Source organism: Neovison vison, chromosome 4 (assembly GCF_020171115.1).
Source record: "Neovison vison isolate M4711 chromosome 4, ASM_NN_V1, whole genome shotgun sequence".
Taxonomy (NCBI): Eukaryota; Metazoa; Chordata; class Mammalia; order Carnivora; family Mustelidae; genus Neogale; species Neogale vison.
The window spans coordinates 145,205,188-145,217,996 of NC_058094.1; the positions used below are offsets into that span (position 1 = coordinate 145,205,188).

At 41.1% G+C, this 12,809-nt stretch overlaps 1 protein-coding gene across 3 annotated transcripts in view; it reads left to right on the forward strand.

The window, feature by feature from the left end:
- Positions 1–9,474, forward strand: part of SLC26A5 (solute carrier family 26 member 5) — a 54,446-nt gene extending 44,972 nt beyond the window's left edge. For 2 of the 3 annotated variants that reach the window (XM_044245858.1, XM_044245856.1), the window contains 9 exons: positions 1,051–1,128; positions 1,815–1,910; positions 2,162–2,268; positions 3,328–3,397; positions 4,378–4,470; positions 5,403–5,510; positions 6,170–6,370; positions 6,976–7,030; positions 8,822–9,474. In XM_044245858.1, coding sequence (XP_044101793.1) covers positions 1,051–1,128; positions 1,815–1,910; positions 2,162–2,268; positions 3,328–3,397; positions 4,378–4,470; positions 5,403–5,510; positions 6,170–6,370; positions 6,976–7,030; positions 8,822–9,006 — 993 coding nt within the window. In that variant the 3' untranslated portion in view covers positions 9,007–9,474. The remainder of the gene's footprint in view (positions 1–1,050; positions 1,129–1,814; positions 1,911–2,161; positions 2,269–3,327; positions 3,398–4,377; positions 4,471–5,402; positions 5,511–6,169; positions 6,371–6,975; positions 7,031–8,821) is intronic. The other variant, XM_044245857.1, reaches the window with a different exon arrangement.
- Positions 9,475–12,809: the final 3,335 nt, after the last annotated feature.

Here is a 12,809-nt window from a genome sequence, read left to right on the forward strand (position 1 = left end):
TGTGGATGGTCAGGATGCCAGCACCGTCCAGTAGAACCTTCTGCAGTCTTGGAAATGTTCACTATTTTGCATCAGCTGATATTCCAGCCACTAGAAAGATGTGGCCTTTGAGTATTGGAAATGTGGGAAATGCAGCCAAGACCTGAATTTTGCGTCGTATTTAATTATGACTTTGAAAATGTAATAGCTAGATGTAGTGAAAAGAAGGGCCATATGTACCCCAATGTTCATAGCAGCAATGTCCACAATTGCTAAACTGTGGAAAGAGCCAAGATGCCCTTCAACAGACGAATGGATAAAGAAGATATGGTCCATATATACAATGGTTTATGGAGTATTATGCCTCCATCAGAAAGGATGAATACTCAAATTTATATCAACATGAGTGGGACTGGAAGAGACTATGCTGAATGAAATAAGTCAAGCAGAGAGTCAGTTGTCATACGGTTTCACTTACTTGTAGAGCATAAGGAACAACAGGGAGGACGTTAGGAGAAGGAAAGGAAAAGTAAATTGGGGTACATTGGAGGGGGAGACGAACCATGAGAGACTGTGAACTCTGAGAAACAAACCAAAGGTTTCAGAGGGGAGAAGGGTAGGGGGTTAGGTGAGCCTAGTGGTGGGTATTAAGGAGGGCACGTATTGCATGGAGCACTGGGTGTGGTGCATAAACCATGAATGCTGGAACGCTGAAAAAAATAAAATAAAAACTTTTAAAAATGTAATTTGTTTGGTGTTCCAGCATTCACGTGACTACTGGCTACCACATTGGACAGCAGAGTCTCCTTTGACTCTTCTGGTCCTTGTGGGTCTTGGGTCATTATCTCCTTTCTCTCACCCCAGGCAAGGGCATTTCTGTCAGAGTTTTTAATCATTTAAGCCTCTATTTAAAAGCTGTAAGAGAAAATAAAACTTGAGAAAGGGGTGTGGGAAGGAGTTAAAGGTTTATATAGTGGCTTTGATGAGTTGCCTGAATCCGTATTTTCTTGATCTTCCCGCAGTGATTATCAAAAGACTAAAAATCCCTTCCGTGTGTCTTCTCTCATTCAGCTTGCAGGTTGTTTGGCCTCACTAATGATTCTGCTGGTCATATTAGCCACCGGATTCCTCTTTGAATCATTACCCCAGGTGCATAGTTGGGACTTGGTGTGAAGTGTTTCCATGTGTAGAGATTTTGCTATTTCGTTTGTTTATATTTTTGTGGCCATCTCATGGGTTTTTACTGTAACCCTAGCACAGTGGTATGAGAAAGGGCCAAGGCTGGGACCAAGATCCCACTCCACAATCTACAGCCCTGCCCCACAGTCTGGTACCTTGGGAAAGCCGTCTTGACATCTCTGGATCTGAGCTTCCTTATCTGCAAAGTGGGGGTTTGGACTGACTCATCTCCGAGGTCCCTTCTCTCTTTGATCTTCCATGACCTTGTACTTCCATTAAAAATCTGAGATGACCTTTACTCTGAAGACAATTGTTTGCCAATCTGTTTAATATAGCAGAGATGAGGGATGATACAGAGCGGAGAAAATCATAGTGTAAGAAGACCACGGGTGAGATAATTCCTCAAGTACCAAGCTTAGTTCTGAACCTTTTAACCACCATGCAGGTTTGCTAGTAGGCTATAAGCCTGGTTTTCCAAGGCCCATTTTAGCTAACCAAATCCTGGAGATCCAGGTGTTCATGGCTCCAAAGTACCATCACTGCTGCGTGCAAGTCCTGCGCAGGGTGTGGGGGGGCAGTGGGAGGACAGTGAGGAACCAGCAAAGGGGGCTCTGCTGCCACGAGAGGAGATGCATGTGTGATGTGCTCTGTTTCAGGCTGTGCTGTCGGCCATTGTGATCGTCAACCTGAAAGGAATGTTTATGCAATTCGCAGATCTCCCGTTTTTCTGGAGAACGAGCAAAATAGAACTGGTAAGTAACAAAGATGACTGTTAGGTTAATATGTCATTGAGACACGTGGATGAGTGCTGGTAAAAACGTGAGAAAGAGAAGTTAGTATAGTCATTTGTTATATGTGGTATGTAGTCTGGCAAGGTTAGGGGTGTGTGTGTGTGTGTGTGAGAGAGAGAGAGAGAGAGAGAGAGAGAGACTCTTAGAAAATTCCCCCCCTCTTAGGAAATTTTTAACGTGATTCTACATAAAGCTTTCTGTCTTTCACGTAGACCATCTGGCTTACCACTTTTGTTTCCTCCTTGTTCCTGGGATTGGACTATGGTTTGATTACAGCTGTGATCATAGCTCTGCTAACTGTGATTTACAGAACACAGAGGTGAGTGTACAAACTCGGATGGATGTCATTCTCCTGCCTAGAACTGCAGTGTTGACTTGAAATATATTCTATTTGTTGACAGATGCCATTATACCGGGAGCATCTTGGCTGTGAAGGGGATATTCCCAGAGTCCAATCCCTGACATATAGGGTGTATTCTGTGAAAGCTTTTTGAAGGAATTCACCCAGAAAAACAGCTCACAGTCATACCATATATTCTAACACACAAAGCCCTGGTGCATACCTGCTAAGAAGCACCAGGGCATTATAGCAAGTCCATGGAATGTGAGATCAAAGAACTTGAGCCATATTCTGGCTTTGCCCATCCCTCTGACATTGAACAACTCACTCCACTGGGTGTCAGTTTCTCATCCACGCAGCAGCAGGAATAAGCCTCATGTGTAGGATATAATAAGGGAATATTGGTGCTCAAGCGTTAGTATATGTCATTATTACAGAACCCAGTTTGAGCCACATTGTCCTATAAAAAGAGGAGGGCTCTCGAAAATTAATGTTTAAAATCTATTCAAACCAAACTTAAGAAAACTTCCTTCTAAGCTAATGAGTTTTTTGGGGTTTTTTCCCCCATACCTTCAGTTGATTACCACCCCTAGGAATCAGAGCCTCTTATTAGAAACCAAAAGAAAGATCTCTTCCCCTGCTTTAGAATGAGAGTAGGAAGACAATTCTATTGAGTGGATGAGAATTGGAGTTACACATTTCCTGGCATGGCTTGAACTCTGCACCATTCACTTTTGCTCCCATCTTTAAATGTCCAGGTCTTTTGTTCTAACCAGATTGTGTGTGTTGGGTCTGTGTGTGTGTGTGTGTGTGTGTGAAGAGTGTGTGGATGTGTGTGTCGTGTGTGTCTGGGGCAGGCTGTGGAGGCAGGCCGGGAAAGGCCCTGGGAATGTGATCCATGTGAAGCTCTCTGCAAAGAATATTCCTGAGCTCACTAGCAAGTCCATACCTGGCATGTAAACTTTGCAACTTCTTGTTTAAATCACATATGGGGCCTGGAGACAATGGCGTTTTTATGCACTGTCCCTCTGTCTTTAGTCCCAGCTACAAAGTCCTTGGACAGCTTCCTGACACTGATGTGTATATCGATATCGATGCATATGAAGAGGTAGGACTTTTTTCTCATTTTAAATGGTAGTAAGCCAGATAAATAAAATCTTTTAAAAAATAAAAAATAAATATTTGTAAGCATGTCATGGGATCGGCTGACTAAATATCATTTTTACGAAGGACAAAAAGTGGGGCTGAAAAGGAGGGGTGTTCCATTTAGAATGAAAAGCTTGAACTCGAATTTATTGTCTGGATTCAGTTTTAGAGTTTATGCTCTACATTAATTACTCAACTTCCTAATATTTACTTTCCCTCTTTCTTTAATGAGGATAAATAGATATTCTTAGAATTAAAATATATATTTACCAAATACTGAACCTAAGAGGATGGTTTGTACGTGCACAATTTTGCACCTTCAAAATTGTGCAATTCCTTGATTTGGACTCTCCTTAGGGGGCATGTAGAAGACTTGTATAAAACCTTTTAAAATTAGCTTTGTCTCTTTGGTTTGCTTTATGTTTGGGAAGAAATTCTCAGACTCACAATAAGCTACTGGGAAATGAGACCGGTATTTAGCTTGTTCATTCTTCCTCCCTCTAAAGAATTCTGTGGTGGGTTTGTCACTTCCAAGCTGCATTCTAGAGTTCTTCCAGACTCCTGGGTTAAAGCATTCACTCTGTTGAACTTGGGTCTATTTCAGCTCCTGCCTGCATTCCAGGGATGAACCTGCCCTCCCTACCCATTTGCTTTCTTTTTGCTGTAACAGTTTTCGGTTCCTTCTTTGTGTTTTATGGTGAATATGAAACAAAGACTCTTAAAAGAAATGTGAAGATGTGCATATGAAAGGCTTTCTTCTCAGACCTCCTTCCTCCAGGGCACGAGTAGGTAGGCTAGAGGGATGGGATTTTATCTAAACATGAAGAGGGCCGTTAGGGACCTCTGCATTGATTTTTTTTCAGGTTAGAGGAGGGAGGCGGGTGCAACGTTGACTCTGAAATATTTCCTTGTGTTAAATTCACTAACATTTTTATTTCTTAGGTGAAAGAAATTCCTGGAATAAAAATATTCCAAATAAATGCCCCAATTTATTATGCAAATAGCGACTTGTATAGCAGTGCTTTGAAAAGAAAGGTGAGTCCCAAGAAATTGATTATTTTTGAGGGGACCTGTGGATTGACAGGAATGTGAGAGACGGTTAAATGTCTTGATACACCTTTTATACTATTTCATTATCTCTCTCTCTCTCTCTCTGTCGCGGTAAAATACGCATAAAATTTACCATTTTCAGTAAATTCAGCATTCAGCAGATGGAATTAAGTACATCCACATTGTTGTACAACCAACACCACTAACACCACTAGTCATTCTCTTTTATCATGGGCACCTACTACCTTTTCCAAAAAAAAAATTTTTTTTTAAGAAAAAGAGTGAAAAAATAATTTTAGGTGTCTTACTTTTCGGATCATGTGGGTTCCTTTTGTCATGATTAAAACTGGACCCCACACCACCCAGCATATAAGAAAACCTCCCAATCAACCCACAGAGTCTCTTAAATATAAGAATCTGATAGTACAGGATGCCTGGGTGGCTCAGTCATTAAGCGTCTCCCTTCGGCTCAGGTCATGATCCCAGAATCCTGGGATAGCCCCGCATCCGGCTCCCTGCTCAGCAGGGGAGCCTGCTTCTCCCTCACCCATTCCCCCTGCTTGTGTTCCTTTTCTGTCTGTCTGTCTCTCTCCCTCTCTGTCAAATACATAAATAAAATCTTAAAAAAAAAAGTATCTGAGACTACATTTGAAAAGTACTCCTTTAAAAATTCTCTTTGATACTTTAGGGTGTTCCTTGCTACATCCTGTTAAATGCACATTAGGATAAGGAGAGTTACTCATGTTTCTTTAATGAAGGAGTCGCTCAGCTCAGGATGCCTGAGGGAAAGATAGAGCAAGAGGTGGGGTGATAACTTGGCTTCAAAAACAGTCACAGGGGAGATTTGAAATGTATTGCATTGGGGTGGGTTCCTGGGTACCAAGAAGTGATTTTGCATGGATTGCTTTTCTGTAAAGACGGGAGTGAACCCAGCACTCATAATGGGAGCGAGAAGAAAGGCCATGAAGAAGTATGCTAAGGAAGTTGGAAATGCAAATGTGGCCAACGCAACCGTTGTCAAAGTGGTGAGTGGTCTTGGAGCTGTAGCTTTCCCTCTTCCCTTGATCTGCACCGCCCCCCACCTTCATTTGTGACTGAAGTCTTAATGCAACAGGAAGCCTCTAAAAAAGGAAAGCTTAGAAACAATCGAATTACCCTTTATATATTAAAGATACATGATAAGGTCAGTTATGAGAATGCTTCTGAGAAAGGTAGGGATATGAGCCCCAGAAAACATTGTTTTAAAAAAAAATACAGATCACACAATAGTACCTTAATAAGTTGTACCGGGGTGCTGTGTCAGAGATTCAGTCAGCTGATAGTAAAAACAAAACAACCTCGAAGGCTGGATTTTGTTGTTCAAGCATGTGGTAACTTGCGGCCATGCTGAAGTTAACGGAACTGTTTTAGAAGTGAGCAGAAATTGGATATGATGACTAAGGAGAGTGGATTTCATTGGACAAAACCAAGAGGAGGAAGAGAAAAAAGAAACTGAGCCAAAACTGAATATTATGTACACATCCTTTTTCTGTCCCATTACAAGGTGGGGATAGGGCAGATATTTTAGAAGAGGTCTGGTGGAGTCAGTGGCTTGAGAGGGCGGGGACTAACTTTCCCATATAAATCTCTCAGAACCAACACATGAGCTGTTCATAGACTTCTGGTTTGGTTCACCCATTGACAGGACGCAGAAGTAGACGGAGAAGATGCCACAAAGCCTGAAGAAGAGAATGATGAAGTAAAATATCCCCCGATAGTCATCAAGAACACATTCCCTGAGGAACTGCAACGATTTATGCCCCCCGGGGAGAACATTCACACCGTCATTCTGGATTTCACGCAGGTCAACTTTATTGACTCTGTTGGCGTGAAAACCCTGGCTGGGGTAAGCATCCCCTTAGATGAAGCGTTTTCGTAGCTCTGTGCTGTCAGTAAAATCAGAGAATTGGACTAGGGTCCCCTTTCAACTTTTAAAATGCTTCTTTGAGTTTGTTGTTTTTCTCAACTTTTGACTGTGGAAAATTTCAAAACCATACCAGAGTAAAGAGCGTGGTGTAATGAGGCCCACCACCACAGCTCATCAGCCCGTGGGCAGTCATGCTGCATCCAAACCCCCCAGCCTCCCCCCCACCCCCCCACCCGCTGGCCCCTTCCCCAACCCAAAGCACATTCCCGCCATCGTTCTTTGTGAATATGTCAGGGGATAGCTCTACAAGAAGATTCTTTTGCCAATCAGTACCCCAACCCCTTTATTACACCTACATAAAACTCAAAAAGAATTCTTTGATTGCCCTCATGATCACCGTCCATATGAAAATTAAGAGAAATACAAAATTAGTTTTAAACGTTTAGCTCAAAGATGTGTAATTACCAAAGCGAAATAGCTCAGGTGAAGGCACTAGAGACTTGTGTCACTAAGTACAGACTGGTAGAGACTTGCCTCGGGCCCAGAGTCGAGAGAAACTAAACTTTATTTCAACATTATTACAGATTGTTAAAGAATATGGAGATGTCGGTATTTATGTGTATTTAGCAGGATGCAGCGGTGAGTACGCTTCTAGAATGGGGAGAAGTTTTAACATTTTGGGTTCATTTCTCTCTTTTTTAATAACTTTTTAAAAGTTTGGAATTAGTTTCCCTGAATTTTAGTTTCTGGCAGAAATGAAAATTATTCAGGGGAGGGAAAGGGAAAAAAAGAAAATTATTCTTCTGAAAATCACTTTGAAGATAGCTTTGGAATTAGTCGCTCACACACCCCTCTCCTGGGCTGTGGTGGCAGGCCTCCTGACCTGGACTTGGAGAGGAGGAGCTTATCAACCACTGTGCTGGGCTGGTACATTTTTAAGTAATTAACGGCAGCCCCAAATATAGTTCTGTAAAATCATTTAGGTTTTTCCATGACAATGCCTGCTGTTTTTGCTTCATAATAAATTTTGTTTAAAACTGTACCTGCAAATGAAATCTACACAAAGGCATCGCTTTTCCCCCGCCAGGATGGCAAAAAGGAGGAATGTCCAACAGCATGCACCGTAGGCACTCCGTGGGAGAGCAGGAACTCCCAGACGTTGCTGGCAGGAGTGCAAAATGGAACAGCCTCTACGGAGGGCAGAGTGGCGTTACCTTTCCCAATTACAAATGCACTTTACCCTTTAACCGAGCAAATCCAGCAGGGAGCTGTACATGCTCAAAATGACACGCATACATGGTTGACCATCTAAAAGCAGTTCTAGAAACGGATTACTGTCTATAAAAAAAGGCTGGAAAAAAGTGTCAAAGAAATGGGACCACTTAAATAAACGAGGATATAGCCACACAATAGAATACCATGTAGTGGTTAAAAAATAATAATTTTTAAAAATCCAGAATTTTATATATGTAAAATGCTAAGGAGATACTTTTGGGTAAGAAAAAAGGGAAAATAAAAACATATATTTATGTTTACTTATATTTGCATAAAGAACTACTGAAAGAATATGTAAGAAAATAGTTTCCTGGATAAAGAAAATGTGATATGTGTGTGGGTGTGATATATATACTGATGTGTACTACACGCACACACACATGCACACACACGCACACACACACTGGAATATTGCTCAGCCATCAAAAAGAATGAAATCTGGGCGCCTGGGTGGCTCAGTGGGTTAAGCCGCTGCCTTCGGCTCAGGTCATGATCTCAGGGTCCTGGGATCGAGCCCCGCATCGGGCTCTCTGCTCAGCAGGGAGCCTGCTTCCTCCTCTGTCTCTCTCTGCCTGCCTCTCTGCCTACTTGTGATCTGTCTCTGTCAAATAAATAAATAAAATCTTTTAAAAAAAATGAAATCTTGCCATCTGCAATGATGTGGATGGAACTAGAGTGTATTATGCTTAGTGAAATAAGTCAGAAAAAGACAAATACCATATGATTTCACTTGTATGTGGAATTAAATAAAACAGAGGAAGGGAAAGAAAAATAAAATAAGATAAAAACAGAGAAAAAGGCAAACCATAATGGAGGGGAATGGGGTAACTGGGTGATGGGCATTCAGGAGCGCACTTGTCGGGATGAGCACTGGGTATTGTATGCAAGTGATGAATCACTACATTCTACTTCTGAAACCAATTTTACCATATATGTTAACAACTACAATTTAAAGAAAAAGTTGAATTAAAAATCTGAAATTAAAAAAAAATAGTTTCCTGCTACTACTGGGGTGTGATATCATAGGGACAGGATTGGAGTGACGCTTTTTACTCTATCATTATAATATTTAAACTATAGAAGAGTGCTCATTTTTTTTTAATGGTCCAGATGGATACCCAGAGTGTGGACTGATTTTCCTTTCTTCTTTTATAGCCCAAGTTATAAACGACCTCACTCAGAATCGGTTTTTTGAGAACCCGGCCTTGAAGGAGCTTCTGTTCCACAGCATTCACGACGCGGTGCTCGGCAGCCAGCTTCGGGAAGCCCTCGCTGAGCAGGAGGCCTCGGCTCTCCCTCCCCAGGAGGACTCGGAGCCCAACGCCACGGCCGAAGCATAGATGAAGAACTTGGCTGGGATGGGGTAGGCGCCTCTTGTGAAATAACTCATCATTACACAGTTTAAGTACTAGACACTAGTTTTTTCTTCCTAAGGGTAAATATCAGTAGTCAAGGCTTGATTTGGAGGGTGAATGACGCATAGAAAGATGTATCTTACTTGTGGGTTTTTTTTTTTTTATTGAATATTTCAAAGAAAAACTGTCCTCTTGACTGCATTTCTCATGCAGTGACTTTTTTTTACTTAAATTCGATTAGCCAACATAGAGTACATCCCTAGTTTTTGATGTAGTGTTCAGTGATTCGTTAGTTGCGTGTAACACCCCGCGCCTGTCACAACATGGGTCCTCAATACCCATCATCCAGTTTCCCCATCCTCCTACCCACCTCACCTCTGCAACCTTCAGGTTGTTTCCCAGAGTCCAGAGTTTCTCATGGTTTATCTCCCTCTCTGACTTCTTCCCATTCAGTTTTCCCGCCCTCCCCCCTGTGGTCCTCTGCACTATTCCTTATGTTCCACATATGAGTGAAACTGTATGATAATTGTCTTTCTCTGCTTGACTTATTTCACTCAGCATAATCCCCTCCACTTCCGGCCACTCCGATGTAAATGGTGGGTATTCATCCTTTCTGGTGGCTGAGTGATGGTCCATTGTATGAATGAACCACATCTTCTTTATCCATTCATCTACTGAAGGACATCTTGGCTCCTTCTACAGTTTGGCTCTTGTGGACATTGCTGCTATGAACATTGGGGTGCAGGTGCTCCTTCCTTTCACTACATCTGTATCTTTGGGGTAAATACCTAGTAGTGCAATTGCTAGGTCGTGGGGTAGCTCTATTTTTAACTTTTTGAGGAACCTCCAGACCATTTTCCAGAGTGGCTGTACCAGCTTGCATTCCCACCAAGAGTGTAAAAGTGTTCCCCTTTCTCTTCAACCTCTCCAACGTTTGTTGTTTCCTCTCTTGTTAATGTTAGCCATTCTGACTGGTGTGAAGTGGTATCTCATTGTGGTTTTGATTCGTATTTTCCCGATGACAAGTGATGTGGAGTATTTTTTTCATGTATCTGTTGGCCATTTGTATGTCTTCTTTGGAGAAGTGTCTGTTCATGTCTTTTGTCCATTTCTTGACTGGATTATTTGTTCTTTGGGTGTTGAATTTGATAAGTTCTTTACAGATCTTGGATACCAGCCCTTTATCTGCAGTGTCATTTGCAAATATCTTCTCCCATTCCATGGGTTGCCTTTTAGTTTTCTGTGCAGCTTTTTATCTTGATGAAGTCCCAAGAGTTCATTTTTTGTGCAGTGACATTTCTGTTACTCTTCAGTAATATGTTTATAAACTGAGCACTTAAGAAGTTACTTCTTTTAAGGACTTTACTTACAAATCAGATATGCTGTCCCCAGGTGGGTAGTGGCTCCTTGCTCTTATACTTCATTTGTAGGACTTTTGTAATCAGATTTATCTAACAGAAGGAGCAAACACACCATTTTCTAGAAGTCCTTTTAAAACAACCTTTTATTATTAAACAGCAAAAAAATTAGAAAAAAAATAGAAGAAACACATTATATTGCTACCACTCCAGAGATTATCACTAACACTTTAATGTACTTCCTTCCACATCTTTTTCTGTGTATATATATTTTCCTCTTTTAACCAAAGGAAGATCATATTCAACAGTGCTCTATAATCCATTGTTTTCCATCAAAATTCCTTACTTTCTCATTCCAGAATACTTTCACCTCAGACCATATATTCAAATATCCAGTCGTCCTCAAATTTGTAGTTAACCAACTGTAGTTGGTCTGTCCAAACTAGTACCCATTTTGTGATCAATACTACAACTGGTCATGTCCCTTCAAGTCCCTTAGGTCCATCTTAATCCAGCATAGTCCCTTTTATGACATTGGGTTGTTTAAAGAGACTGGGGCAGTTGTCCTGTAGAATCCCATCTTGATTTTTCAATATGTGATTTCTCCTGTCCCTTTATTTCCTGAACTACCTGTAATCCAAAAGTTATATCTAAAAGTTTCATGGATTGAAATAAAACATTTTTTTGCTGGAATTTTTTGCTGTTATCAGACATATGCTTTAAATCTCTTCACATTAGAAAACACAAACTACCTAGTTGACCTACCATTAACAAGGCTAAGGTAGATCACCGGATTAACAGGACAGCCTAATCCCCCACTTGCACTTCACTATCCGTGACTAGTAAGTTGCCTATATGATGCGCCCTTGGCATTGAATGAATGCCCAGTTCCCCATTAGCCCTTTAGGGATTTTAACATCTAATAATAATCCTTGCCTGAATCAATAATTTTATTAAGGTTTGATTTTTTTCCATTTCTCTCATTTCTTCAGCATTTATTAGTTCCTGTTTCTTTATAAACTACAACTATTCTCTCCTCCACTTGAGCTATTTGGTCATCCTTAAATGCATCTTTTACTGGGAAGGCAAGTTAAACATTTTATTTTTTCCATTTAATTATTAACTTCAAAATAAGGAGTTGGTTTAACAGATGATGACAAATTAGGTCCTTTTATATCTCTTTTTTTTGTGTGTAATTATAGGCTCATGGATTCTTTTTTTTAAGATTGTATTTATTTATTTGACAGACAGAGAAGGAATACAAGTAGGGCGAGTGGGAGAGGGAGAAGCAGGCTTCCTGCTGAGCAGGGAGCCTGATGGGGGGGCTCCATCCCAAGACCCTGGGATCATGACCCAAGCTAAAGGCAGACACTTAACCAACTAAGCTACCCAGGCACCCCAGGCTCATAAATTTTTATAGTTTTAATGTTCTTCAGTTCATTATAATTATTCTTTTTGGGGTTCAAACTGTCACAGCTGTGACCAGAAGTTTTGTTGTTGGTAATAGTAAAGTAAACTTAAAGGCCATTTATATAAGAGAGGTAACTCCTAGGTATAATTTAATATCTTCATCGGAAGTCCATACAAGTTATCAGTTAATTCTTCTGAGCCTGTGAGTGAGTAAAATGCCTATTTCAAGCACTCTTGCAGTTGTCAAAAGGAGTGGGAGAGAACTTTAAGCCAATTTGTCATCCAAAGGTCTTACTCTTGTAGTTCCAACTACTGCTTTATTCCAAATCAAAGCACAAATATGCCTAAAGCCTCCTCTGCTGAGATTTCCTGCTGATAATCAGGGTTGTTGTTGTTTGTTTGTTTGTTTTTTAAAGATTTTATTTATTTGAGAGAGAGAGTGAGAGCATGAGCAGGGTTGGGGAGAGAGCAGGGGGATAGAGAGAAGCAGGCTCCTGCCTTCAGCAGGAAGCCCCATGCAGGGCTCAGTCCCAGTGAGCCGAAGGCAGACGCACAACTGACTGAGCCACCCAGGCGCTCCTAATAGTCAGTTGTTTTTTTTTTTTTAATTTTATTTATTTATTTTACAGAGAGAGATCACAAATAGACAGAGAGGCAGGCAGAGAGAGAGAGGGAAGCAGGCTCCCTGCTGGGCAGAGAGCCCAATGTGGGACTCGATCCCAGGACCCTGAGATCATGACCTGAGCCGAAGGCAGTGGCTTAACCCACTGAGCCACCCAGGCACCCAATAGTCAGTTTTCTTAACGTTTTCATAATTACTTCTTGTTTTAGTTTTCCTAAAGAAAACACTGCCAGGAGAAAAGTGGTCAGATCCCAGGAAAGAACTATGTTAGCATGGGTCTGCTCCAACCAAAACCTATGGTTTAACTGTTGGGTTTCTCAGTAGCTTTACTAATTTAATTCAAAGTAGACCCCTCCTTTCTAATCAGTTCTTAATGTAGATCTAGAGTGAAGTCAGAT